The 26,896-nt window shown below is 45.2% G+C and overlaps 1 protein-coding gene across 1 annotated transcript in view; it reads left to right on the top strand.

Annotated features, from left to right (window-relative positions):
* The window catches only part of LOC140393012 (protein boule-like), a 285,413-nt gene extending 262,408 nt beyond the window's left edge, over positions 1 to 23,005 (top strand). The window contains exon 11 of the mRNA XM_072478936.1: positions 14,733 to 23,005. Within this exon, the coding sequence (XP_072335037.1) occupies positions 14,733 to 14,891 (159 nt within the window). The 3' untranslated portion in view covers positions 14,892 to 23,005. The remainder of the gene's footprint in view (positions 1 to 14,732) is intronic.
* The last annotated feature ends 3,891 nt before the right edge of the window (positions 23,006 to 26,896 follow it).

The raw sequence follows: 26,896 nt of genomic DNA, 5'->3' as shown, positions 1-26,896 counted from the left end.
TCGAGGAATTTCTCCAGCCCTCGGTCTTCGCGCCATAACTCGATAAGCTCCCTCCACCTCCAACGGGCCCGTCGGGGCCTCCGATCCCATTAACGAGTGAAGCATCGTGCTCACATATGCCCCGACGTCCGCCCCTTCTGCACCTTCGGGAAGACCAAGAATCCTTAAATTCTTCCTCCTCACTTTATTCTCCAACACCTCCAGCCTTTCTGCACACCTTTTGTGTTGTGCCTCGTGCATCTCTGTCTTCACCACCAGGCCCTGTATTTCGTCCTCATTCTCAGCAGCCTTTGCCTTCACGACCCGAAACTCCTGCTCCTGGGTCTTTTGCTCCTCCTTTAGCCCTTCAATCGGCTGTAATATCGGGGCCAACAGCTCCTTCTTCATCTCCTTTTTAAGTTCTTCCACGCAGCGCCGCAGGAACGCTTGTTGGTCAGGGCCCCATATTAAACTCCCTCCTTCCCACGCCATCTTGCTTTGTGCTTGCCTTCCTGGCCGCTGCTCTAGAGGATCCACCGCAATCCGGCCACTTACCTCTCCTTTTTCCATCCGTGTCCAGGGGGGATTCCCTTCTGGTTTACCGCACAGTGTTTTTAGCCGTTAAAATTGCCGTTGGGGCTCCTATTAAGAGCCCAAAAGTCCGTTCCACCGGGAGCTGCCGAAAGCTGCGACTTAGCTGGCCATCGCCGCACCCGGAACTGGTGGCGCCAAGGACCTTGGTTCGATCCTGGCCAGGGTCACTGTCGGTGTGGAGTTTGCACTTTCTCCCCATGTCTGCATGGGTCTCACCCCCACAACCAACGGATGTGCCAGGTGGGTGGATTGAGCACTCTAAATTGCCCCTTAATTGGAAAAGTTAATAAAATAAAATAAACTTTTTTAAAAATCACTTAAAGCATTCTTATTTTGCCAATTCTAATTCATGTTAATCAACTCCCACAAGGCTTTAAAGCAAGAAGTGATAAAGGAGGGCGACAATGACTCCTCTAAGGAGGCCACTGAACATGAGGGTCTACCAACACCAGATTCAGTCAGATTTTGCACCAAATGCTCATACTTTGGTGGGACTAGTAAGGAAGATACAATGGCCGTGATCTTCCCAAAAGGGAACAAAGTACCCGAGCAAGCAAAGCGACTCGCTTTGAATAAAGGGCCTCTAAACGGGGACTGCGTGGCCAAGAACATAGAACATACAGTGCAGAAGGAGGCCATTCGGCCCATCAAATCTGCACCGACCCATTTAAGCCCTCACTTCCACCCTATCCCAATAACCTCTCCTAACCTTTTTGGACACTAAGGGCAATTTATCATGGCCAATCCACCTAACCTGCACATCTTTGGACTGTGAGAGGAAACCGGAGGGCCCGGAGAAAACCCACGCAGACACGGGGCGAACGTGCAAACTCTACACAGACAGTGCCCCAGCAGGCAATCGAACCTGGGACCCTGGTGCTGTGAAGCCACAGTGCCAACCACTATGCTACCATGCTGCCCTCAACCTAATCTCGTTTTTTTACAATGGGGAGCTCCACTCGCCGGAATTCCCTGTTGTAAAATGGCATTCCGATCTGCGAGGCCCATTAAAAAAAATCCCCGACATCCCCCCAGCCTGAACGCAGCATGGGAGGATCCCCCAGCTCTCTCCCCCCCCCCTCCCCCAAACACCCACACTGGGTAAACCTGGCCCAATCGCACGTGCACATAAAATGCCAGCTTTGGAGTACCACTGGGCACATTGGCAGTGCCAGGCTGGCACACAGGTGCCATTGCCAGAGTATCCAGGTGGCACCAGCAGTATCAGGGCACCACCTTGCCCAACAGGCATTCAGCGGGGGTCTCCGATCCCTTTGGAGACCCCCGTTTGTGGGGACGAGTACCAAACAGCGCTCACCCAAGGTCCCCAAGGCAAAAGGATTGAATTCCTCAGGTACCTTGGGAATTTGCAAATTAGAGTAAGGCTTACTACCTCACTCTAATATGCAGATTTGCCCAAAACTGAACCCACCCATTTGTGGGTGGGAATCGTCTTTCGAGATTACACTGAATCTCGCGAGGCGTTGCGAGCGAGGTCTCCCAGCTTTCACCGGCCACGCTGCGCCGTGGTGTGCTGCTTTTCTGGTCAGCGTGGTCGGAAGATCACGCCTCATCTGGTGATTCACGCATCAGGGGCGAGATTCTCCGACCCCCCGCTGGGTCGGAGAATCGCCGGGGGCTGGCGTGAATCCCGCCCCCGCCGGCTGCCGAAGTCTCCAGCACCGGAGATTCGGCGGGGGCGGGAATCGCGCATCGCCGGTTGGCGGGCCCCCCGCCCGATTCTCCGGCCCAGATGGGCTGAAGTCCCGCCACTAAAATGCCTGTCCCGCCGGCGTAAATTAAACCACCTACCTTAGCGGCGGGACAAGGCGGCGCGGGCGGGCTCCGGGGTCCTGGGTGCCCCCATGGTGGCCTGGCATGCGATCGGGGCCCACCGATCCGCGGGCGGGTCTGTGCCATGGGTGCACTCTTTCCCTTCCGCCTCCGCCACGGTCTCCACCATGGCGGAGGCAGAAGAGACTCCCTCCAATGCGCATGCGTGGGAAGTTGTCAGCAGCCGCTGGCGCTCCCGCGCATGCGCCGCCCGGAGATGTCATTTCCGCGCCAGCTGGCGGGGCACCAAAGGCCTTTTCCGCCAGCTGTCGGGGCGGAAATTCGTCCGGCGCCGACCTAGCCCCTTAAGGTTGGGGCTCGGCCCCCAAAGATGCGGAGCATTCAGCACCTTTGGGGCGGCGCGATGCCCGTCTGATTTGCGCCGTTTTGGGCGCCAGTCGGCGGACATCGCGCCGTTTCCGGAGAATTTCGCCCCAGAAGTGAGAAAGCACAGGTGATGGAGACAGGGACATTAGCAGAAAGCCTGCATCTTCTTCAACCACTGCTCAGCTGGACACATGCTGAATCCCAGGGACCATTAACTAAAATAAACTTTGGAGCAGCAACAAATAAGACAAAGTATTGGCAAGCCTTTCCAACTGCATATTGCACACTCAAAAGATTGGAGAAGTCCCATCTCAAGCATGAGTGACATAACGTTGCAGGCTTTGCAACGATATCTTTGTCCATGGAGCTTCAAATGAGGCAATCAAACAAGTGTATATAGGCCTTCACCAATGGCTTGCACACTCTGAATGCAACCATAGTGAAACCCTAGTCTTGCCTGTTATTCACCCAGTGCTCTGCAGCAAAGTACTCTCCAGCTTAATGCTAGGAAGGAAGTGCAGTTAGGCAATGAGAAGGATGGTGGTGAAAGGGCTCATGGAAGTGGAAAAGCACTTCTACATCTCAGCCTTTGTTCCCCACGTATTGCCTCATGTTCTATTGGCCAAGTTAGCCCTGCATGGGTGCAGCCTTTGGTAGGGCCCTCATGGTCTCCAAAGCTCAAATGATATCAACCAAGATTATCTCAGCAGTCAAACCAGAGACTTCAGCAGCCTACCTCAAAAGCTGCAGGGATTGCAACATGTAGAGTTCCAAAGAGAGTAAAGGTTTAGGGCGCGATTCTCCGACTGTGTTGTGCTCTCCCTTGAGCACGGTGTGGCCAGTGAATGCTCCCGTAGGCAGAAAGGTCTCGGGGAGTGGGGGGGCTTTGGTGTCTACTCATTCGTGCTGCCCGGTGTCGATCATTGCACTTCCTGCACTGGAGGCCAGTCTTCCTGGTCACACTTCCCGAGCGCGCTGCCGCCGCCACCTCATCCCAGGGGACACTGGCTGCCCTATGGGTGACCCTCCTGGGCCCTCGAGAAACAGGACATTCCTCCTGACCTCCACAGCATCCAGCAGCCTCCACAGGTCAGCATCCCCGAATCTTGGGGCTGGCCTCCTCAGTGCCATTGTTGCGAGCTGGTTGGGGTTGGCTAAGCAAGTGTAGCTTAAGTGCTGCTCGACCTTGTTGGTGGGGGGGACTGGCAGGTACGGTGGTGGCGAATCAGTTAACGAGCCTTCATTTGCGGCAAGAAGCCTAAGTGGACTAATTCATGTTAAATAGTGTTACCGGCCTCGCTGGGCCGAGCACAAGGAAGCTCACGGCTGTCCAGTACCCAGCAATTCTGGGGCAAGACCAGAACATGTGGGCGTGGTTGGCCAGGCCTCCTTGGCACGGTTCACATCTGTCCTCCACCTCAGGGAAGAACCTACTCATTTGAATTCTTGTTAAGTGTGCTCTATTTTAGTTCTTCTTGTTAGTTGCGTTAGGTTGAGCTTTGCGAATGTGGAGGTGGAATGCACCCTGTGCTTCGCTCTAGAGTCCCCACCCTATTTCGAACCCCAAGTCTTCCTTCCATTTCCTCCTCGTCGCGTCCAGTTCGGTGCCAGCCCTCTCTAACAGCCTTTAATACATGTCGATATAGTTCCCTCTGCCTATAATGTCTGCGTCCAGTAGTTCTTCTAGTAGTGTCTGTCGCTGGTATGTCCTTGTCTCCTTCCGTAGGAGGTTTTTCAGCTGGAGGTACCTGAATTTGTTGCCCTTTGCTTGCTGGAATCTCTCCGTCAATTCGTCCTGTGTTGTAATCCTACCTTCAGTGTATAGGTCCCTGACTCAAAAGTGCACTCATCCTGTCTCCATCTTTTAAAGGTGGCGTCAGTGAGTGCTGGCGTGAACCTATGGTTATTGCAGATGGGTGCTTTGTCGGACATTTCGGTCAGTCCAAATTGCTGCCGTAATTGGTTCCAAGTTTGCATGGTGGCTACCACCATTGGGCTGCTGGAGTGTTTCTTAGGTGGGGATGGGAGTGCCGCCGTGGCGAGGTCCCCATGCAGGAGGCCTCCTCCGCGTGCACCCACTAAGCTTCTGGCTCTTTATGCAAACCATCACTCTTTCCGCTGTCGCTGCCCAGTGGTAGTATTGTAGGTTTGGGAGGGCTAGCCCTCCCCTGGATTTTGTTTTCTGTGGGACGTTCTTTGGGATCCCAGCATTCTTCCCCTCCCCCCATAAAAACGCCATGGATCTAAGTAGGAAGAGGTACTTGGGCAGTAGGATCATTTTGATCGTCTGCACTCCCCCTGCCAGGGAGAGTGAGGATGTGTTCCATCTCTGTAGGTCCTTTTTAATTTCCTCCGTCTGACTGGTCAGGTTCCACTTGAGAACCCCGTCCAGTCGTGAGCGATTTGGATTCCCAGGTAGAGGAATTTGTTTTGGGCTTGTTTAAATGGCAGTGACACCAGTGCTGCCCCTCTCCCTTGCAGGTTCACTGGTAAAATCTCGCTTTTGCTCATGTTAAGTTTGTAGCCCGAGAAGGTACAAAACTCTTTCAGGATTGCGATCATTCCTTCCATGCTGTTTTATGGGTCCGAGATGCAGAGGAGCAGGTCATCCGCATAGAGCGAGACTCTGTGCTCTCTGGCACCTTTTTCGATCTCCCTCCAGTTCTTTGTTCTTCTGAATGCGATCCTTAATGGTTCCATCGCTAGGGTGAACAGCAGCGGGGATAACTGGCATCCCTGCCTGGTGCCCCTGTGCAGCAGGAAATACTGTGAGCTGGTGTTGTTTGTCCGTACACTCGCCATGGGAGCATTGTATAGGAGCTTCACCCACCGTTCCGAGCCCAAACCGCTCCAATACCTCTGATGTATTTCCACTCAACACTGCTGAAGGCCTTTTCTGCGTCCTGGGAGACGATCACCTCAGGTGTTCGCTCCCCGGATGGGGTCATGATCACGTTCAGCAGGCGCCTGATGTTCGATGTTCGCTGTCTACCTTTGACAACGCCTGTTTGATCCTCTTCGACCACCTCTCCAGCCTTTGGCTAGGATCTTGGCCAATATGTTGGCGTCCACGTTTAGTAGTGAGACGGGTCTGTATGAACGCACTCCGTCGGGTCTTTGTCTTTCTTAGGTATTAGCGAGATTGAGGCTTGTTAGGTGGCAGTGTGCCCCTCGTCAGCGAGTATGTGAACATCTCCCGCAGGTGCGGGGCCAGTGCTGTCGTGAGCAGGGTTCTCCCCAAGCGGTCAGGTCCAGAGCGCAGGGGTTTCCTTTTGTCCAGGGTGCACCCAACATAACCGGCAACTGTGCGTCTGCCATGTAGGTAGGCCCCTGTATTCCGAGATCTCCCTTCGCCCAGAGACCGTACTAAATGGTTGCTTGCAGTGCTTCTTTGCTCCGGGCCCCTGGTTGCGACCCTATGTAGCCATACTATCGCTTTCCCTCCGCTCCTGTCTTATTCTCTTTCCCGAAGACCCCCTCCCTTTCTGCCCCCCCCCCCCTCAACAAACCTCTGGTACCTCGTCTTCATCTAGTAAGGATTGGAAAATGACCTTAAGAACATGCATTGTTTTCTCCCATGCTTCCATTAACTGCTTAGGATACAATCCATCCTGCCCTGGTGATTTATCCACCTTCAAAGGTACCAGTCCCTCCAGTACTTCCTCGCATAATGCTTATTGAATATAATATTTCACACTCTTCCTCTTAAACTAGAATGTCTGCGTTATCCCCCTCCTTGGTGGAGACAGAGACAAAGTACTCATTGAGAATCCTGCCCTTACTACGTCTGTAGTAAGTTACCATGTACATCTTTGATGGGCCCTGCCCTTTCCTTAGTTATTCTCTTTTAATGTACCAGTAAAAGATTTTGGGGTTTTCTTTGATTTCACCTATCAATATTTCTTTGTATTCCCCATTGCTTTTCTGATTTTCTTTTTTACTTCACCCTTGTACTTTCTATACTCGTCCACGTTTTCTTCAGTATTAGGCTTTTTGTAACTGTCAGAAGCTTTCTTTTTTTGCTTTATCTTACCCTATATGTTTCTGGATAACCTAAGGGCTTTAGATTTGGTAGCACCACCCGTTTCCTTTGCGGGGCATGTCAGCACTGTGCCTGTAGAATTTCGCTTTTGAATGTCACCCACTGATTTGACACTGCTTTTCCATTTAGTGGCTTTCCAGACAACTGACCAGAATACTCCTCAGCTTTGTAAAATTTGTCATCCCCCAATTTAGCACTTTTACACCTATTTTTTGTCCTTTTCCATGATGATGATAAATCTAACTGGATTATCCCCAAAAAAGTCCACCACTGCTACTTCAGCCACTTGCCCAGCTTAATTTCCTCGGACTAAATCTAGTTACGTGCTGGCTGAAGAAGTTCTCTTGAATGCAGTTCAAAGTTTTGTGCTGTCTGTGCTCTTCACACTGTTTGTATCCCAATTGATATTGGGGAAGTTGAAACCTATTGTTTTTGAACTCAGAACTTTGCATATATATTTGCTTTCCTAACTCCATTCCACTATTTGGGGGCCTATAGTACACTCCTAGCAGTGTAGCTGAACCATTCTTTAACCAGTTATGCTAGACCTCCACCTTTTTTATCCCCCTCTAAGTTGCCATTTGTACCCCTCTTTAAGACATGTTTCGTTATAGCGATGTTCTCATGCTGCCATGTGTCTATCTCTGCCCTCAGCTCATTGGCTCAAAGGATGTAGGCATCACTGGCAAGGCCAGCTTTTGTTGCCCATTCCTAATTGCCCTTTAACTGCGTAGCTTGCTAGGCCATTTGAGAGGGAAGTTAGGAGCCAACCGCATTGCTGTGGGTCTGGAGTCAAGTGTGGACAGGTAACGGTAGCAGATTTTCTTCTCTAAAGGGCATTTGTGAACCAGGTGGATTTTTGCAACAATGGTCACTATCACTAGCTTTATAATTCCAGATGTATTAATTGAATTTAAATTCCACCTCCTGCCATGATGGAATTTGAACCTGTGTCCCTCGAGCATTAGCTTGTACCTCTGGATTAATAGCCCAGTGATATAATCACTACAACACCATCTCATATTTAATTACTCAGTGCATATTTAATCTTTTTTTTTTAATATATTTTATTCAAAATTTTTGGCCAACCATAACAGTACATTGTGTATCTTTCACACAGTAATATAACAATATAAATAACAATGGCCAGTTTTTTAAACAAGAAATAAATAATATATAAACAACATCAAAATTTTAAAAAAAACTAAATGGCAACTGCCTTGTCCCAAATAAATACCCTCCAAAAAATACAATTCAGCCGTCAAGTATACAATTACCTATAACAACAACCTATACATATTATACTTATACACAAACATCCCTGAGAGTCCTTCTGGTTCCTCCTCCCCCCCCCCCCCCCCCCCCCCCCCACCCCTGGGTTGCTGCTGCTGTCTTCTTCTTTTCCATTCCCTCTATCTGTGAGGTATTCGACGAACGGTTGCCACCGCCTGGTGAACCCTTGAGCCGATCCCCTGAGGACGAACTTAATCCGTTCCAGCTTTATAAACGCTGCCATGTCATTTATCCAGGTCTCCACACCCGGGGGCTTGGCTTCCTTCCACATCATCAGTATCCTGCGCCGGGCTACTAGGGACGCAAAGGCCAAAACATCAGCCTCTTTCGCCTCCTGCACTCCCGGCTCTTCTGCAACCCCGAATATAGCCAACCCCCAGCTTGGTTCGACCTGGACCCCCACCACCTTCGAAAGCACCTTTGTCACCCCCACCCAAAACCCCTGTAGTGCCGGGCATGACCAGAACATGTGGGTGTGATTCGCTGGGCTTCTCGAGCATCTCGCACACCTATCCTCTACTCTAAAAAACTTACTGAGCCGTGCTCCAGTCATATGTCCCTGTGTAACACCTTAAATTGTATCAGGCTTAGCCTGGCACACGAGGACGATGAGTTTACCCTACTTAGGGCATCAGCCCACAGCCCCTCCTCAATCTCCTCCCCCAGCTCCTCTTCCCATTTCCCTTTCAGCTCATCTCCCATAATCTCCCCCTCGTCCCTCATTTCCCTATATATGTCTGATACCTTACCGTCCCCCACCCATGTCTTTGAGATCACTCTGTCCTGCACCTCCTGCGTCGGGAGCTGCGGGAATTTCCTCACCTGTTGCCTCGCAAAAGCCCTCAGTTGCATATACCGGAATGCATTCCCCTGGGGCAACCCATATTTTTCGGTCAGCGCTCCCAGACTCGCAAACGTCCCATCTACAAACAGATCTCTCAATTGTGTTACTCCTGCTCTTTGCCATGTTCCAAATCCCCCATCCATTCTCCCCGGAGCAAACCTATGGTTATTTCTTATCGGGGACCACACCGAGGCTCCCGTCTTTCCCCTATGCCGTCTCCACTGCCCCCAAATTTTCAGAGTAGCCACCACCACCGGGCTTGTGGTGTATTTCTTCGGTGAGAACGGCAACGGCGCCGTCACCATAGCTTGTAGGCTAGTCCCCCTGCAGGACGCCCTCTCCAATCTCTTCCACGCCGCTCCCTCCTCTTCTCCCATCCACTTACATACCATCGAGATATTGGCGGCCCAGTAGTACTCACTTAGGCTCGGTAGTGCCAGCCCCCCCCTGTCCCTACTATGCTGCAAAAATCCCTTCCTCACTCTCGGGGTCTTCCCGGCCCACACAAAACTCATGATACTCTTCTCAATCCTTTTGAAAAAAGCCTTCGTGATCACCACCGGGAGGCACTGAAACACAAAGAGGAATCTCGGGAGGACCACCATTTTAACCGCCTGCACCCTCCCTGCCAGTGACAGGGATACCATGTCCCATCTCTTGAAGTCCTCCTCCATCTGTTCCACCAACCGCGTTAAATTTAACCTATGCAATGTACCCCAATTCTTGGCTATCTGGATCCCCAAGTAGCGAAAGTCCCTTGTTACCTTCCTCAGCGGTAAGTCCTCTATTTCTCTGCTCTGCTCCCCTGGATGCACCACAAACAACTCACTTTTCCCCATGTTCAGTTTATATCCTGAAAATTCTCCAAACTCCCCAAGTATCCGCATTATCTCTGGCATCCCCTCCGCCGGGTCCGCCACATACAACAACAAATCGTCCGAATACAGAGATACCCGGTGTTCTTCTCCTCCCCTGAGTACTCCCCTCCACTTCCTGGAACCCCTCAATGCTGTTGCCAGGGGCTCTATCGCCAGTGCAAACAATAATGGGGACAGAGGACATCCCTGCCTCGTCCCTCTATGGAGCCGAAAATACGCAGACCCCCGTCCATTCGTGACCACGCTCGCCATCGGGGCCCTATACAGCAGCTGTATCCATCTAATATACTCATCTCCAAAGCCAAATCTCCTCAACACCTCCCACAAATAATCCCACTCCACTCTATCAAATGCTTTCTCGGCATCCATCGCCACCACTATCTCCGCTTCCCCCTCTGGTGGGGGCATCATCATTACCCCTAGCAGCCTCCGTATATTCGTATTCAGCTGTCTCCCCTTCACAAACCCAGTTTGGTCCTCATGGACCACCCCCGGGACACAATCCTCTATCCTCATTGCCATTACCTTGGCCAGAATCTTAGCGTCTACGTTCAGGAGGGAAATTGGCCTATAGGACCCGCATTGCAGCGGGTCTTTTTCCTTCTTTAGGAGAAGAGATATCGTTGCCTCTGACATAGTCGGGGGCAGCTGTCCCTTTTCCCTCGCCTCATTAAAAGTTCTCATCAGTAGCGGGGCGAGCAAGTCCACATATTTCCTGTAAAATTCAACTGGGAATCCATCCGGTCCCGGGGCCTTCCCCGCCTGCATGCTCCTAATTCCTTTCACTACTTCCTCCATTTCGATCTGTGCTCCCAGTCCCACCCTCTCCTGCTCCTCCACCTTAGGAAATTCCAGCTGGTCCAGAAAACACATCATTCTCTCCTTCCCATCCTGGGGGTGAGCTTCATATAATCTTTCATAGAATGCCTTGAACACTCCATTCACTCTCTCCGCTCCCCGCTCCATCTCTCCCTCCTCATCCCTCACTCCCCCTATTTCCCTCGCTGCTCCCCTTTTCCTCAGCAACCTGCTCGCCTTCTCCCCATATTCGTACTGTACACCCTGTGCCTTCCTCCACTGTGCCTCTGCAGTACCCGTTGTCAGCAAATCAAATTCTACGTGTAGCCTTTGCCTTTCCCTGTACAGTCCCTCCTCCGGTGCCTCCGCATATTGCCTGTCCACCCTCAGAAGTTCTTGCAGCAACCGCTCCCGTTCCCTACTCTCCTGCTTTCCTTTATGTGCCCTGATTGATATCAGCTCCCCTCTAACCACTGCCTTCAGCGCCTCCCAGACCACTCCCACCTGGACCTCCCCATTTTCATTGAGTTCCAAGTACTTTTCAATACACCCCCTCACCCTTAGACACACCCCCTCATCCGCCATTAGTCCCATGTCCATTCTCCAGGGTGGACGCCGTTCTTTTTCCTCCCCTATCTCCAAGTCCACCCAGTGTGGAGCGTGATCTGAAATAGCTATCGCCGTATACTCCGTCCCCCTCACCTTCGGGATCAACGCCCTTCCCAAAACAAAAAAGTCTATTCGCGAATAAACTTTGTGGACATAGGAGAAAAACGAAAACTCCTTACTCCTAGGTCTGCTAAATCTCCATGGGTCTACTCCTCCCATCTGCTCCATAAAGTCTTTAAGCACCTTGGCTGCTGCCGGCCTCCTTCCAGTCCTGGACCTCGATCTGTCCAGCCCTGGTTCCAGCACCGTGTTAAAATCTCCACCCATTAGCAACTTCCCCACCTCTAGGTCCGGGATACGTCCTAACATGCTCCTCATAAAGTTGGCATCATCCCAGTTCGGGGCATATACGTTCACCAAGACCACCGCCTCCCCCTGTAATTTGCCACTCACCATTACGTATCTGCCACCACTATCCGCCACTATGGTCTTTGCCTCAAACATTACCCGCTTCCCCACTAGTATAGCCACCCCCCTGTTTTTCGCATCTAGCCCCGAATGAAACACCTGCCCCACCCATCCTTTGCGTAGTCTAACCTGGTCTATCAGTTTCAAATGCGTCTCCTGTAACATAACCACATCTGCCTTAAGTTTCTTAAGGTGTGCGAGTACCCGTGCCCTCTTTATCGGCCCGTTCAGCCCTCTCACATTCCACGTGATCAGCCGGGTTGGGGGGCTGTTTACCCCCCCCCCCCCCCCTTGTCGATTAGCCATCCCCTTTTATCCAGCTCCTCACCCGGTTCCCACGCAGCTGTGTCCCCCCCAGGCGGTGCCCTCCCGCCCCGCCCACCCCACCCCATACCAGCTCCCCCTTCTCCCCAGCAGCAGCAACCCAGTAAATCCCCCCTCCCACCCCCCCGCTAGATCCCCCACTAGCGTAGTTACACCCCCCATGTTGCTCCCAGAAGTCAGCAAACTCTGGCCGACCTTGGCTTCCCCCCCGTGACCTCGGCTCGCACCGTGCGACGCCCCCTCCTTCCTGCTTCCCTATTCCCGCCATAATTATCATAGCGCGGGAACAAAGCCCGCGCTTCCCTTTTGGTCCCGCCCCCAATGGCATACGCCCCCAGCTCCTTCACCTCCCTTCCTCCCTCCCCCACAACCTGTGGAAGAGAGAAAAGTTACCGGGTCGCAGGATTAACAACATAAAAATCATCTTTCCCCCCTCTTCGCCCCCCATATTCGCCCCACCACTTTGTCTCAAACGTTCTTTTTTAATAACCCGCTTATTCCAATTTCTCTTCAACAATAAATGTCCTCGCCTCATCCGCCGTTTCAAAGTAGTGGTGCTTCCCTTGATATGTGACCCACAGTCTTGCCGGCTGCAGCATTCCAAATTTAATCTTCTTTTTATGAAGCCCCGCCTTGGCCCGATTAAAACTCGCCCTCCTTCTCGCCACCTCCGCACTCCAGTCTTGATATACGCGGATCACCGCATTCTCCCACCTACTGCTCCGAGTTTTCTTTGCCCAGCTTTGGACCATCTCTCTGTCCTTAAAACGGAGGAATCTCACCACTATGGCTCTGGGAATTTCTCCTGCTCTCGGTCCTCGCACCATCACTCAGTATGCTCCCTCCACCTCCAACGGACCCGTCGGGGCCACCGCTCCCATTAACGAGTGCAACATCGTGCTCACATATGCCCCGACGTCTGCCCCTTCTGCACCTTCAGGAAGACCAAGAATCCTTAAATTCTTCCTCCTCACATTATTCTCCAGCACCTCCAGCCTTTCCACACATCATTTATGGTGTGCCTCGTGCATCTCCGTCTTCACCACCAGGCCCTGTATATCGTCCTCGTTCTCGGCAGACTTTGCCTTCACGACCCGAAGCTCCCGCTCCTGGGTCTTTTGCTCATCTTTTAGCCCTTCAATCGCCTGTAATATCGGGGCCAGCAGCTCCTTCTTCATCTCCTTTTTAAGCTCTTCCACGCAGCATTTCAAAAACTCGTGTTGTTCAGGGCCCCATATTAAACTGCCACCTTCCGACGCCATCTTGGTTTTTGCTCGCCTTCCTTGCCGCTGCTCTAGAGGATCCACCGCAATCCTGCCACTTTCCTCTCCTTTTTCCATCCGTATCCAGGGGGGCTTCCCTTCTGGTTCACCGCACAGTACTTTTCGCCGTTAAAATTGCCGTTGGGGCTCTTATTAAGTGCCCAAAAGTCCGTTCCACCGGGAGCTGCCGAAACGTGCGACTTAGCTGGTCATCGCCGCACCCGGAAGTCGTGCATATTTAATCTTGATAATTCAGTTAAATAAAATTAGCATTCATGTGTCTTGTGAAGAGGGAAAGGTAATCATTGAATTGTCTTGTTCGTTATTACGCTGAAAGATGTGTTCGAAAAGGCAATTGCTGGAAAATGAATACTACAGCATAATGGGCATCTATGAAGCATTGGGTTAAAAATAATGCATGGGTAAGCAAAATTCTGATAATGGATCCAGTGAGTAAGCATGCACTAGCACTGAAGGGTCCTGATTTCCTCTTCCTTTTGTGAGGTTGTTGAATTGTTCTGGCACTGTAGATGTATCCCCATAGATGATGCATGCAGCATTGTGGCAGTTAGGGGCTCTTGCCATGTTTTTGTTGCTTAGTCTTAAGACACCTTATGGCCATCCCTGGGGAAGCAAGCTGAACTCCTCCCTCTCCCCAGCTGCACCTCCTGCAACAATGTTCCAACAGCATCTTTTATCAAAATTGGGGTGCTTGTTTATCCGATATTACAATTGAGACAACTTCCAAGAGAGTAATTCATTTTTTAATTAATGCAACCAGCAAAAAGAAATTGTAACTGATGCAACCAAGCCCCAACAAGAAAAATGCATTTAACAGGGTTGCAAGTGCACACAGTTCATTGTTGTGCTCCCAAAACCATTGCTAAGTGCATTCAATTAACAGCCACAATATATAAATCCCCAGAACGTATTTTCATATGTTTGGCTTCAAGAAAGTTTGATTCTTTACAGTGTTCTGAATGACTTGAACTGAAGTACAAGGAAAGAAGAAAATCACTAAACCTAACTATAGAATTTTGCTTTCCTCATACAACTGAATATTATAAATTTGTATCCACTTTTAAACAATGTGAGGTGAAGACAAGTTATTAACCCAAGCTTTTATGTAAATAAGTGTAGTATTGATGGCAGCTTTTGGAAGTCCAGTTTTAGGCCTTGTAACCCATTTAAAAAGTATGGAGACAGAAAGCCAATGAATTGGTTGTCGGATTATTCAGAAATCTATTGCTAAAGCAGATTATTATCCTATTTTTTTTTTAAAAGTTACTTTATTCAGTTTGATTGAGAGATCATTTTGACAATGATAGAAACAATAACATTATTCTTTATTATGAAAGCAGCAAGGGCCGTACAAGAAAGTTTAATTTTTGTTTCCTGTTATAATTAGTTTAGTTTAACATTTTCAGCATTTATAATAAACATGGTTGCCAATTATCCTGTATTATATGTTTTGCCTCCAGGAATCTAGATTGCATCCTGTCAGAAGAAATTTTTCCCAACCTCCACCAGTCGGAATAAAACCTCGTTACACACGCAGTCCACATTATCATTTGAGGAAGGAATATAGAGCAGAAGATTCTATTCTTACTCCACCTTCTTCAACAGAATCTGTTAAGTAGAAGAATTTGTAATGCCATTGTTGTATTGGAACACATACGTATGAAAGGAGACATAATTGAAAAGTCTTAATCTTTGAAAGTACAAGTAAGAAGTGATTCTTAAAGATACAAACATTTAATTGGTTAAATAGTGTAGGCTTAAATAAGTAAGGCATCTTGGTTTGTAAATTGGAAAAATGTTATGTTATCAAACATGCCACAGTTAATATGTCAGCATGTCTGCATTTATACTTCAAACTGAAGAGATCTTGCAGTGTAAGTTAGAACCAGAATAATTTTAAGAATCATGGCAACAATGTGAATTCTTAGAAGTTGCAAATAATCCAAACCAGGCATAATGTGTGGCTGTTGGGTACAGAGCAGTAGTTATGCTGATTTTGAGAAATAGCAGGAGGTTAGAAGTAAAAATTTATTTAACAGGAAGAAGGAAACAAGCCTCAGTTTTGAGCTTGAATGTCACACCTCTAATTTTAAAGAAATTTTAATGTTTACACTTTTTACCTTTTCCTTTTTATTATTTGTATTTTCCACATAGATTCATACAATTAGATTTTTTATAATTTGTGTATTTTATATTTATAGTAATATGTTTTTTAATATTATAGTAAGTTAATTTAGATAGGATACTTTATACCCTTTCCCACTCAATGTGGATGGTTTATTTAGTGTGTAAGGCTTGAGTAAAAAGCCCTGACTTTTGGACCACTTATTTTTGCACACAGTACCTTTTATTGTTTTGCCCATTTATACATATCTTTCTAAAATGTCAAGTTTTTACATAGGTAGGATAAATGATTAATATAGTATAATGTTGAAGTATTACTGTTTTACTATAGTTTAGTTTGTTAGTTGTAGCTTAGATATAGTTAAGTAATTATTAGAGTTCTAGATGTAACGCAAGTTGGGGCATCCTGAATACTCAACTGACATTGTAACATTTAAGTGCATTTACTATTTCACCATAAGATAGAGGTATCGGTGAGTGCATTGCATGTGTTCTATTGAAAATAGATTTCCGTTCCACTTGCTCAAGGTAGTAGAAATATTTATATCAGACTTTTATTTTAATTGGCACTATCCAAACTTTTCAGTGTCAATTCTGGGACAGTGGAAGAATTTAACTGTTCCCACCGTTTAACTATTCCGAGAAACCACAACAGTGGGTTGTTCACCTGATTCACACACCACCCAATTTTCCTTTTTCTTTCAAATCAATAGAAAGGAAATGGAGCAGGGTGTAAATTGGGAGGCTGCCATTGCTGCATATTTCCTGCCCAGTGGGAATGGTTAAAATCGCCAGACCCGCCCCACATCTCAATCTTGTTTCGGTACAAGATTTTGTAAACAGCATTCTGTTTTGCTGCTTACAGACACCATCTCGAACATACTGTTGATTTCCCACAGGTAAATACAGTGAATAGTTGGATTTTGCATCCCACAGAGCTGAAATTTTGAGTTCACATCAGGAAGGAATCTACATGGGAGCGTCTTAGAAATAATAATTATAGTTTTGAAGTAATATTGGATGCATTTTCCAGAACACTCAGCACAACTTTGAGAGTTAACATTGCAGTTTAATCCCCCAAATAATGCTGGTTGCGATTTCCAGTTTAATTGAATGGCTTGGCTGGTCATTTTCTAATTAGATATCCATTTCTTCCTTTTGTTCCTGAAAAGTTCTTTCAGAGCAATTGAAGGCAATATCTCTGCACCAAATTTATATCTTCCTCCAATATCTGACAACTTATGGCTGGAAACATTACAAAGCTTCTGAAGCTAAATACCAAAGCAGCCACCTATTTTTGACTTTGAAGCATCTGCTTCAACTATTATACTGTTTGAAGTAAACTAGTCACAGCAACTGCAGTTAAAAGAAAAAGCCAAAGTAAGTGTTATGCCCCTGGTACACATCACAGATGAAACAGAGCCGATTAACATTTTTGAGTGCCGAATGTCTTTTGGAACTTGCATGTCCATTAACAACTTTTTTTTAAAATTAGATTTCTCTTTGAAGTAGGTCTAGTTTCTACAAAAATTGTATCCTCCTCCCCAAATCGGCTATTCTGGATTTTAATGTTTGATTAATCTCCCTGAAGTTTTAATCCCATCTGGCTTGGTAGGTGTTTGCTGCCAGCATGTGATCAAGTTTGACTTGCCACTAAATTAGTTGTTTGCTCACTGCAACAATGGTGGCCCGCTCTATGTACTGTAATATTTCAGGTTCACCATCACAAGATCCTTATCTATCAGATAATTGGCTTTGTACTTCAACTTTTAATCATTGCCTGATTTCTCTAATCTATGTAGTTTGTCTTCCTTTAGATATATCTTTGCTGTGTTTTCTTCTCCCTCATCCTCTGCTCCCTTATAATTTTACCATCATTTTGAGGAAATGTCCTTGTTTTACATGGTGACTTATATTTAAAGGCTTTTAGTCCTTTCACCTGTACTTTTATGAAGAAGGAGGATTCTGATTAAGATAAGCTGCATTCTGGTTACAACAGCAAATTGGTTTACGGAGACTGAAGGCTGATTATAATATCTTGCAGGCCTACAAATGGCATTCTTGCTCTGTGAGTGGACATGACATTCCATGCACACCTAGTGTGGTGTCCTTTCACAATAAATCATTGGATTTCATTGCAAGTAAATTGATTGAGACTATTTCTGATGTTAGATAACCAAGGACGCTTGCTGACGTACCAGAAAAAGCAACTTACTTTTCCCTTAAGCTTGAGATTGATCTTTCCTTTTTTCCAAAGAACGTGGCAAAGCAGAGGGGACAGAGACCTGTGACCCTGGGTTTCTGCCGGTCTTTGCCTCAACCTCCCTTCCCCCAGCCCCTATCCATGCTTGGTTGTGGGATTTCCTAAACTCCGTCCCAGGGATGGGCTTTGTGTCTAAAGCAGGTGTAAGAAATTTAAGCCAACGCAAATGCGTTTGGAGATTCTAACTGTACTTAAAGGTACAGTTGTATCTTACAGCAATTGATTGATCTTTGCCAAAGTTCTGGGCACAAGCCTCTGCAACAGAGTGAACCTGTAATTGGGCCCATCAGGCTATGCTAATAACTTGAACTCAAACACGAGTCTGCACCCTCACTGCACTCCACCTCAGAAGCACCTGGGCAGAAGGGGTGAGGAATATTGTAAAATTCCAGTGTCTCCTTCTTTTGAGATATACTGATCAGCAAAGTCTCAGGTTTAATCCTTGGTCAGTTTTGAATTAGCTAATCTCAGCAGTGGGACTCGAGTTAGCTGCATGCTTGCAGAGTAGGGATATTTTTTTTAATCAGACAGCGTTCTTCCTATAGTAATCATTAATGGAATGATTTGTGGCTATCGAATAAGGACAGAATCGGGTTCAATTGTGACACCTTTCATAGTTGAAAAGCATGTTTTCAATCCATTTCAATGCTCAAACAGAAATAATGATCGCTTAGTTGAGTTACCAGATGCCAGCTGCCACCTACAGCACTGTCAGTACCTTCAGTATAGGAGCAGGAGGAAGACCAATTGGAAACTAAAGAAAAAGGCTTTTTAAACAAAATATATACCAAATAAAGTGCATATCTTACATCTTATTGATTAATTGCAATTCAGAATATCTTCTTTTGTATTTATGGATTCTCCTTCTAACATTTCATATTCTATTACTATCCAACCAGTGTGCTGACGACATGCTTCCCTGCCGGTCTCTTGTTTTGTTGTATAACTAGGAGGTGCATCTTGTAATCTTCTCCCATGTGGTGATTGAACTAATAAATTATAAGCCAAAGTGTTACAAACTTCATCAAAATCCATTAATTTTAAAATCACAACTAATATATACCTTACAATAATTTAGAGTTGAATTTTCTATGTAAATAATATAAATGTTCAACAAGCAGCCACTAATTTCAGATACTTAAAAAAAGTTAACAGTTACAGCAGTGAAATATTGTAAGTGTTGTCATAACTCTTTTTATGTTACCTTCGCCGTTACTGAAACCATAGCAGCACGGTAGCATTGTGGATAGCACAATTGCTTCACAGCTCTAGGGACCCAGGTTCGATTCCGGCTTGGGCCACTGTCTGTGCGGAGTCTGCACATCCTCCCCGTGTCTGCGTGGGTTTCCTCCGGGTGCTCCGGTTTCCTCCCACAGTCCAAAGATGTGCAGGTTAGGTGGATTGGCCATGATAAATTGCCCTTAGTGTCCAAAATTGCCCTTAGTGTTGGATGGGGTTACTGGGTTATGGGGATAGGGTGGAAGTGTTGACCTTGGGTAGGGTGCTCTTTCCAAGAGCCAGTGCAGACTCGATGGGCCGAATGGCCTCCTGTACTGTAAATTCTATGATAATCTATGATATAAAACATCATTATACAGTAGTCAACCAGTTGATTCTTGATGATGCCCATGTTTAGTAAGGTGCAGTCCTTAAACCACAATTTCTCTGAGCTAAAATTTGTTTGTAAATCTATCTTTACTCGTATCGACTACGAAATTATTATAAATGTATGTTAGATCTAGATTTTGGTTCCTAAATCATTTTATGATGACAATATTCAGGTAAACCATGACAATACAGAATGTTGAGAACCCAAACGTTTTTTTTAATGTGAATTTGAGCCAGTACTATGATCCGTTATGCCTTAGAATTATTCCCTCTATGTTTGTATTACACAGCGAGTAGAACAATAGATTTATACAACAGTTTTGTTATTACATCTTTTGAGAGTAATGGTAAATAATTATGATGTGCATAAGTAGGTTGTAGCATGCAAAATCAACCAACTTAATAACGTATATTATTAATAAAACCTTTTGGAAGTTTGTGTACCAGTTTTGCCAAATACCTAACAAGCAGTAGTTACAGCTTTAAAAAATAACCTCCCGACTGAAAACTAATCTTAATCTCTATAGTTTATTTTCTGCACACAATTTCCTTCCCACACACCCCATATGATGCACTCTTTTGCAAAAGGGTAAACTGCTTGCTTTTCAAACTACCTTGTTGCACCCTACTCCTTGCTACAGCAGTATCTTATGCTGCTGGTCTGCAAGACATTTGCTTTTCGTTAGATTTTTAGAAGTCAATTTATCTAAAAATTTATGCTACACTTCTTAACATTCTCATAAGGTGGAACTTGGAAAACTAAACAACCATGAAGGACATATTTGGACAGTCACTTTTAGGCTTTGTGTACTTTCCTGGCTTAACTATAATCTTATGCTTCTGCAAAACAGAAGATTATTGGTTTGATATTCAAGATTTCCTGTCAATAGTGTTTAGTTTTCTTCATTTATATGTTGTGACATAATCAGTATTAGCAGTGTTTGGTGTGTAGGTCACATTTTTACTCAGTGTTTGAGGACCTACAAACATAAGGGTAGAATTTATTTGCCAATACAAATTACCTTGCTACCTCATGTAAAGGTTGTGGATGAAAATGTTACATTAGTGCAACATACAACAAATGACATGTATGTGTGTGTGTGTGTGTGAGTGTGCAACCATTGATATTGGAATTAAAATATAGAACTAAATTTAATGCTAATATAATCTTATTTATATTCAATCACAACTTAATTGTGACATTCATTTGTTTTGTTGGGGGTAATTATCAGCTTTATTGCCTGGTGTAATAACTGACCAGAGGGTATCCACCTGCTTTATATAAAATCCACACAAATTTCATCCCATTAATTTCAGTGAGATGGAAATCAAACAGGAGATCCAGTCAGTCAAGTTGAAAATTGTTCCCATTGTCTCTGAACTTATTTGTGAACCCAGACTGTGACCTTTGATTGCTTCTACAATTAAGATACCAGTGTCACACTGTTATCTGGATGCCAACCATCAAAATGTGAAATTTGTACACAACTGCAACAATGCTATCTAACCGTTGAGTTGTGAGGCAAGCGCCCAAATGCAACTAACTTTAGTTTATTTTTTATAAATTAGTTAGTAAGTTAATTTTTATTGTCATCCTTTAAATTCATGGTTTGTAACTATTTGGATTTTAGAAGTACCATTTTAATTTACTCTTCAGCAGTTTCATAGTAGTTCTGCAAGTGTATTTTGTTTCCCATGTTATGGAAGCTGTACACTATCTGTCCTTGCAAAGGCTGATCCAAAAATAATTGTAGTACACTACCAAACATTATGCATGGAACACCTACATGTTTAGTTTTGCAGTCGACAGCATATCACAACTCAAATCAAAGCATTTAACAGCTAAAATTACTACTGTATTTAAAGTTGAAAGAATATACAAATGAGAAAACAAGATTGGGCAACTACTGCAAAGTCCAATTAATTTACAAGGAATTATTTTATCCTCTCAAACAATCCTGTCATTACACAATTAGAGATATTTTCTAGATTTGAAACAATCCATTAAATTCTCAAACTGCCATGCTGCTCTTTGAACACGTTCTCTGGATTATTAGTCTAGGCCTCAGTAACATAACCACCACAGTACTATTTTCCCACAAAACTAAGTAACCACAGTTAATTGATTGACAGTGAAGTGCTTTGGGACATTCTGTACATGTGAATGATATAATGTTAATGTAAACCACCAAGGTCTTTCAGGTGAGCTGCCTCGAACATAAAACCTTCCAATTTTTAAGGCAAATTCTACTTTAGTCTCCACATTGAACAATTAATATACTGTTAACAATGGAGTCCAATATAATACAAAATATCTATAATGCTAATATACAGTTGACTGAACATTTTAAGTCAAATGTCAGGCACATTTGTGGATGTAGCTGCCTTCTTCATCTCTAAAGGCTTTTTGTACAGAGAGTAAGAAGTGTTACAATGTACAAATTTTTCGAAGAGACATTCTTTCAAAGGAGAAGCTGAAAATTTGAAGTAAAAATGGAAAAGGCTGATAATACCCAACAGATTTGGCAACATCTGGAGAGATAAACAAGAATTAATATTTTAGCTTGCCTGACCTTTTGTCAGAGCTGTTCTATCAGACCTGCTCAATAATTCCAGCATGTTCTGCTTTTATTTCATCCTTTCAAAGGATCGTAGTGTTAATTAGATTTTCCGGCAACGGTTGATCAAAATCGCACTCTGAAACAGAACTTGACCAAGCAGACAGATTGCGGAGCTTGGAACTTACACAGTGTCAATTCTTGTACATTATAAGTCAAAAAGAGAGAATAACTTCTGGGTTTTTTTGTCAGCCATCTAATCAATCCAATGTTGGTTAATTATTAGAAGTTTACTATCACTCAATGTAACATTAAAACTGCCCTATAATGGCACATTAAAAGTGTTGGAACACATAATTTAGAGTTTCCCTTTACTGTCGGTAAAATACATTAAGCACACATAAAATGTAACTTTTGAAGATGCAACATTGTTCTTGGCAATAATTTGTTACAAATGTTACGTTTGAATCTGACTAATCGTGAGCAAACTAAACTCAGTTCAATGCATCACAACCAACATTTTTCAGTTCAATGTTTACTGATTATATTCGCATCACCATGTAAATCTCTTTACAAATAGGGAACATTTTACATGGATTATGTAGAAATGAGGTGACAAATTTTACACATAATCCTTTTAAATTTTAGTCAATAATTTAAGACAACTGCCAGGAAGATGGTCATTATTACATACTTCCCTTATTGTACTACTGTATACAACTTTTACTATGCTCATGTAAAACGAAAAAATTATGTCCAAATGACTGCTTTGTAATTATTTAAAGTCAGATGTCTGTAAACAACTAAGTCTGTTCAAGCATTTATGCAAAACTAGTGTTGCAGCATGGTTTAATGGATCTAGCATAACCATATTTTTGATAACTAAATTCCTAATGAGGATTGATGAGTGTTTTTTAATGTGATGCAGATTTGAGTTAGGTTTGGTACCGAACTGTAACTGAAGTGTAGCTTTGTCGTATTTAAATATTAAAGTAAGGCAACATTTGTTAAACTAAAAAAACATATTTGACCAGTAGAATATATTGTTAAGATGTAGTGATATGTAAGGCTTTCAAATTATATACATGACTAACAACTCAAAAATGATTGTAATGTCTTAAAGTAATCTTGTTTATGTAAGTCCCATTGTAAATAAAGAAGTTCACTATTATGGTTCAAACTTGTGTTTAACAGCTGTGTGCATTGTTAACAATTGTCCTTGGATCTAGTCATTTGTGATGTGATTGTAGTATATGTTTATATATAGATAAGTAACTGGAGTTTAATGCAGAGAATAGTCTGGAATAAATTTTGGGACCAAAAATCAACAATAGGAATGCCCTTTAGAAAGAGATAAATCCTCCAACTTTAGCCTGGTTAAAAAAGAACAAAAAGACAATAGGTTATTGAGGTTACTTAATAGAACCCCAAGATGCTATGGTGTTTCTGTACAAAATGATAGTTCTCATTTGAGATACTTTGTGCAGTTTCTTGTAATAATAGGATGGTATAATCGTTCTGATAAACATGGTGGGAATTGGTTAGCTCAGTTGTCTACTCAAGAAAGCATGATAGTGGTGCAGAATAACACTAGCATAGATTCAATGCCTGTACTAGCTGCAGTAACTCATGGAGGCCTACCTCCTTGCCTTATCCATACTTTTTGTGGAATGGTGAACCTCAAGCTGTATAGCTAATTGTTTCTCGAATGGAGAGAGATGCCGAGGACCTTTGTGGGCTACAGCTAATTACCTACCTCCTAAATCCAGATAAATATATCAGCATAGAATCAATGATGTTGCAAAGAAAGGCAACTGGGGCATTATTCTCTTGAATTAAAATAGAAGAGGGTTTGATCGAGGCATTCAAAACGGTGAGAACAGACTAGGTAGGCATAGATAATTATTTCCACTGGTGGGTGAATCAAAGATACATAGTAGTAAACTCAAGAAAGCCATTTTTAATGGGAAGGTTAGAAAAAACTTGCATAGAATGAGAATATTGCTAATGTCAATACAAATGCAAAATAATGAAAATGCTCGATATCTGAAATAAAAGCAAAATGTTGGCATACTCAGCAGATTAGGCAGTATCTGTGGGAAGAGAAACTTGAGTTTACAACTAATTTTTCCCGCCCACTTAGAAAGTGTCGCAGGAGGAGGGGTAAAGATTACTGCGCTCCCCCCGATCTGACTGTAAATTTGTACGGATGGAAGTATTAATTCAATGGCTGCTTAACCATATATGTGCTGACTGCAAAGGAACTAGTCTGGCAGACATCTTGGGTGAAATTCTCCCGAAACGGCGCGATGTCCGCTGACTGGCGCCCAAAACGGCGCCAGACGGGCATCGCACCGCCCCAAAGGTGCAGAATGCTCCGCATCTTTGGGGGCCGAGCCCCAACATTGAGGGGCTAGGCCGGCGCCGAAGGAATTTCCGCCCCGCCAGCTGGCGGGAACGGCCTTTGGTGCCCCGCCAGCTGGCGTGGAAATGACATCCCCGGGCGGTGCGGGCGCGTCAGTGGCCACTGACAGTTTCCCACGCATGCGCAGTGGAGGGAGTCTCGTCCGCCGCCGCCATGGTGGAGACCGTGGCGGAGGCGGAAGGGAAAAAGTGCCCCCACGGCACAGGCCCGCCCGCGGATCGGTGGGCCCCGATCGCGGGCCAGGCCACCGTGGGGGCACCCCCCGGATCCCGCCCACGCCGCCTTGTCCCGCCGTTCAAAAGGTGGTTTAATCCACGCCGGTGGGACAGGCAATTTATCGGCGGGACTTCGGCCCATCCTGGCCGGAGAATCGAGCGGGGGGCCCGCCAACTGGCGCGGCGCGATTCCCGCCCCCGCTGAATCTCGGGTGCCGGAGACTTCGGCAACTGGCAGGGGCGGGATTCACGCCAGCCCCCGGCGATTCTCCGACCTGGCGGGGGGTCGGAGAATGACGCCCCTTGAGTTTAAAATCAAAGGGCTTTTATTGAAATAAAAACCCACCCAGATAAAGGCATGTAAAAGGGTAAAAACCAACACCTGGTCTTAAATTTTAGGTTGTACAGTGGGATGGTGTTTTTTGGCAAAATTGGAAATTCAATACGAAAAGATAAAGAGGGCGATTCTCCAATATGGAGCCCAAGTGTTCGCGCCGTCGTGAACGCCGTCGCATTTCACGACGGCGCGAACCGGGCCCGGGGAACACGCCAGCAGTCAAGGGCATTCAGTTTCTGATCTTCGGGTAAGCGTTCTCCAATGTGACATGCAGGAAGCAAGACAACCTGAATCGCTGAGCAGAAACTGATAGCCAAGTTCCACACGCATGGGTACGGCCTCAACAAGGATCTTGGATTCATGTCTCACTACATTGAACCCTCCACCATCTGGCCAGGGCTTGCGAAATCCTACCAACTGACCTGGCTTGAGACAATTCACACCTCTTTAACTTGTGATTATCCTTTTCTCCAGTTGCACCGCCTGGACCTGTAAAGACTTAATTACCTGCAAAGACTCACATTCAAATTATCATCTTGCACCATTAGCTTTGTCTGTATATGCTGTGTAACCTACCTCTTCACTCACCTGATGAAGGAGCTACGCTTCGAAAGTTCGCTATTCCAAATAAACCTGTTGGACTTTAACCTGGTGTTGGAAGGACTTCTTACTCTGCCCACCCCAGTCCAACGCCGGCATCAGGACTTCAACTTGTAATAGAGTTAGGGTGTTGAACTTGAAAGAGAAGGTGTGAGGCAAACTATTACTGCCCCATTGCCAGATTTCTACCAGACAATGAATCAGCAGCTTGGGTGATGTAATAAATAGACATTCAAAAATAGTCACTCCAATTAAGTGACCTCTTTCCCCACCATGAGTTCAGAAGTTAGTTGATTAGTACACATCTAGCCAGACCGTGGCTATTTTCCCGTGGCCTAGGTGATTAGGTTCTGTAATGTCCCATTCATTAACTCCTGAATTATTCATTATCCATCTTGATGAGACAGGAAAGACATCTTCCATATAGGTATTGTCCTGGTAGTCTTTGTGTTTGAGAGGTAGCCTTATAGAAATGCAAGTGTGAGGTCAAGTACCGTTTCAGTAAATCTTTTGAAGTAATTCTTGACAATAGCAGACATGAAATACCATAAGAAGATGTGTGGGCATGTCTCAATTGTATTTCACACTAGAACCATCCAGAAAAATGTTCAACTTCTAATACCTGACATCAGGTAACTTACGACATCTATCTTAAGTCAGTGTCTTTGCTTTTTAAAAGTCCTTTTTAACCAGTTCCAACATATATTTGAACAGCAGATTAAATTAGAGATTAATATACATGCACAAGGCTTAAGTCGGGTGCTCTTTCCAATGGCTGGTGCAGATTTGATGGGCCGAATGGCCTCCTTCTGCACTGTAAATTCTATGATTCTAAGTCACATCATTGGGACGGGGAGATGGTAGTGTGGTAATCAAGGATAAGATTTCATCATTTGGTGACATTTTGATTTTGTGATCATGGAATTCTGCCCTTAATATTTTTCCAACCTCTGAAGAGATATATTTGAAATATGTCATGCTTTAAACTTTTTGGAGAAAGTATAATGCAGATTCTGGCAGAGTGAGATTTGTATGTAGTGTGCCTACTCCTAGCCCCCTGTGCAATGTATTGAACTGTGGCCTTGTTGGATGTGGTGCCAGTGCGCATGCTGTCAAGTGAAGAGGAAGGGATCAAAAATATGTCACAAAGCACGGATTCAGAGTACGGTTTGAGATGGAATATGGCTGAGGCGCCTAGCTGGTCATTGTTGAGCATGGCTGCAGATCAGAAGGAAATCAGGCAGCTGGCAACCAACTTACAGAGAGCACGATTAGCAAGCACTGAGGCACAACCCAGCAGTTGATATTTGCACTCCAACCCCTTATAAGCATCACTTTACGGGTAAGGCCAAGGCAAACCTTTTCCTCTTCTCCCAATAATCCCAAACTCCTTGCAGGCAATGACTGGTGAGAGCATCCTTTTAGATTTGTGTACCTTTGAAGGCCTCACTCATGGACCAGTATGTGCAGGTTTAAGGGTAGGGGACATTTCTG

This window comes from Scyliorhinus torazame, chromosome 2 (assembly GCF_047496885.1).
Source record: "Scyliorhinus torazame isolate Kashiwa2021f chromosome 2, sScyTor2.1, whole genome shotgun sequence".
NCBI lineage: Eukaryota > Metazoa > Chordata > Chondrichthyes > Carcharhiniformes > Scyliorhinidae > Scyliorhinus > Scyliorhinus torazame.
The sequence above is the reverse complement of the archived record's forward strand: the minus strand, read 5'-3'. Positions and strand labels throughout refer to the sequence as shown.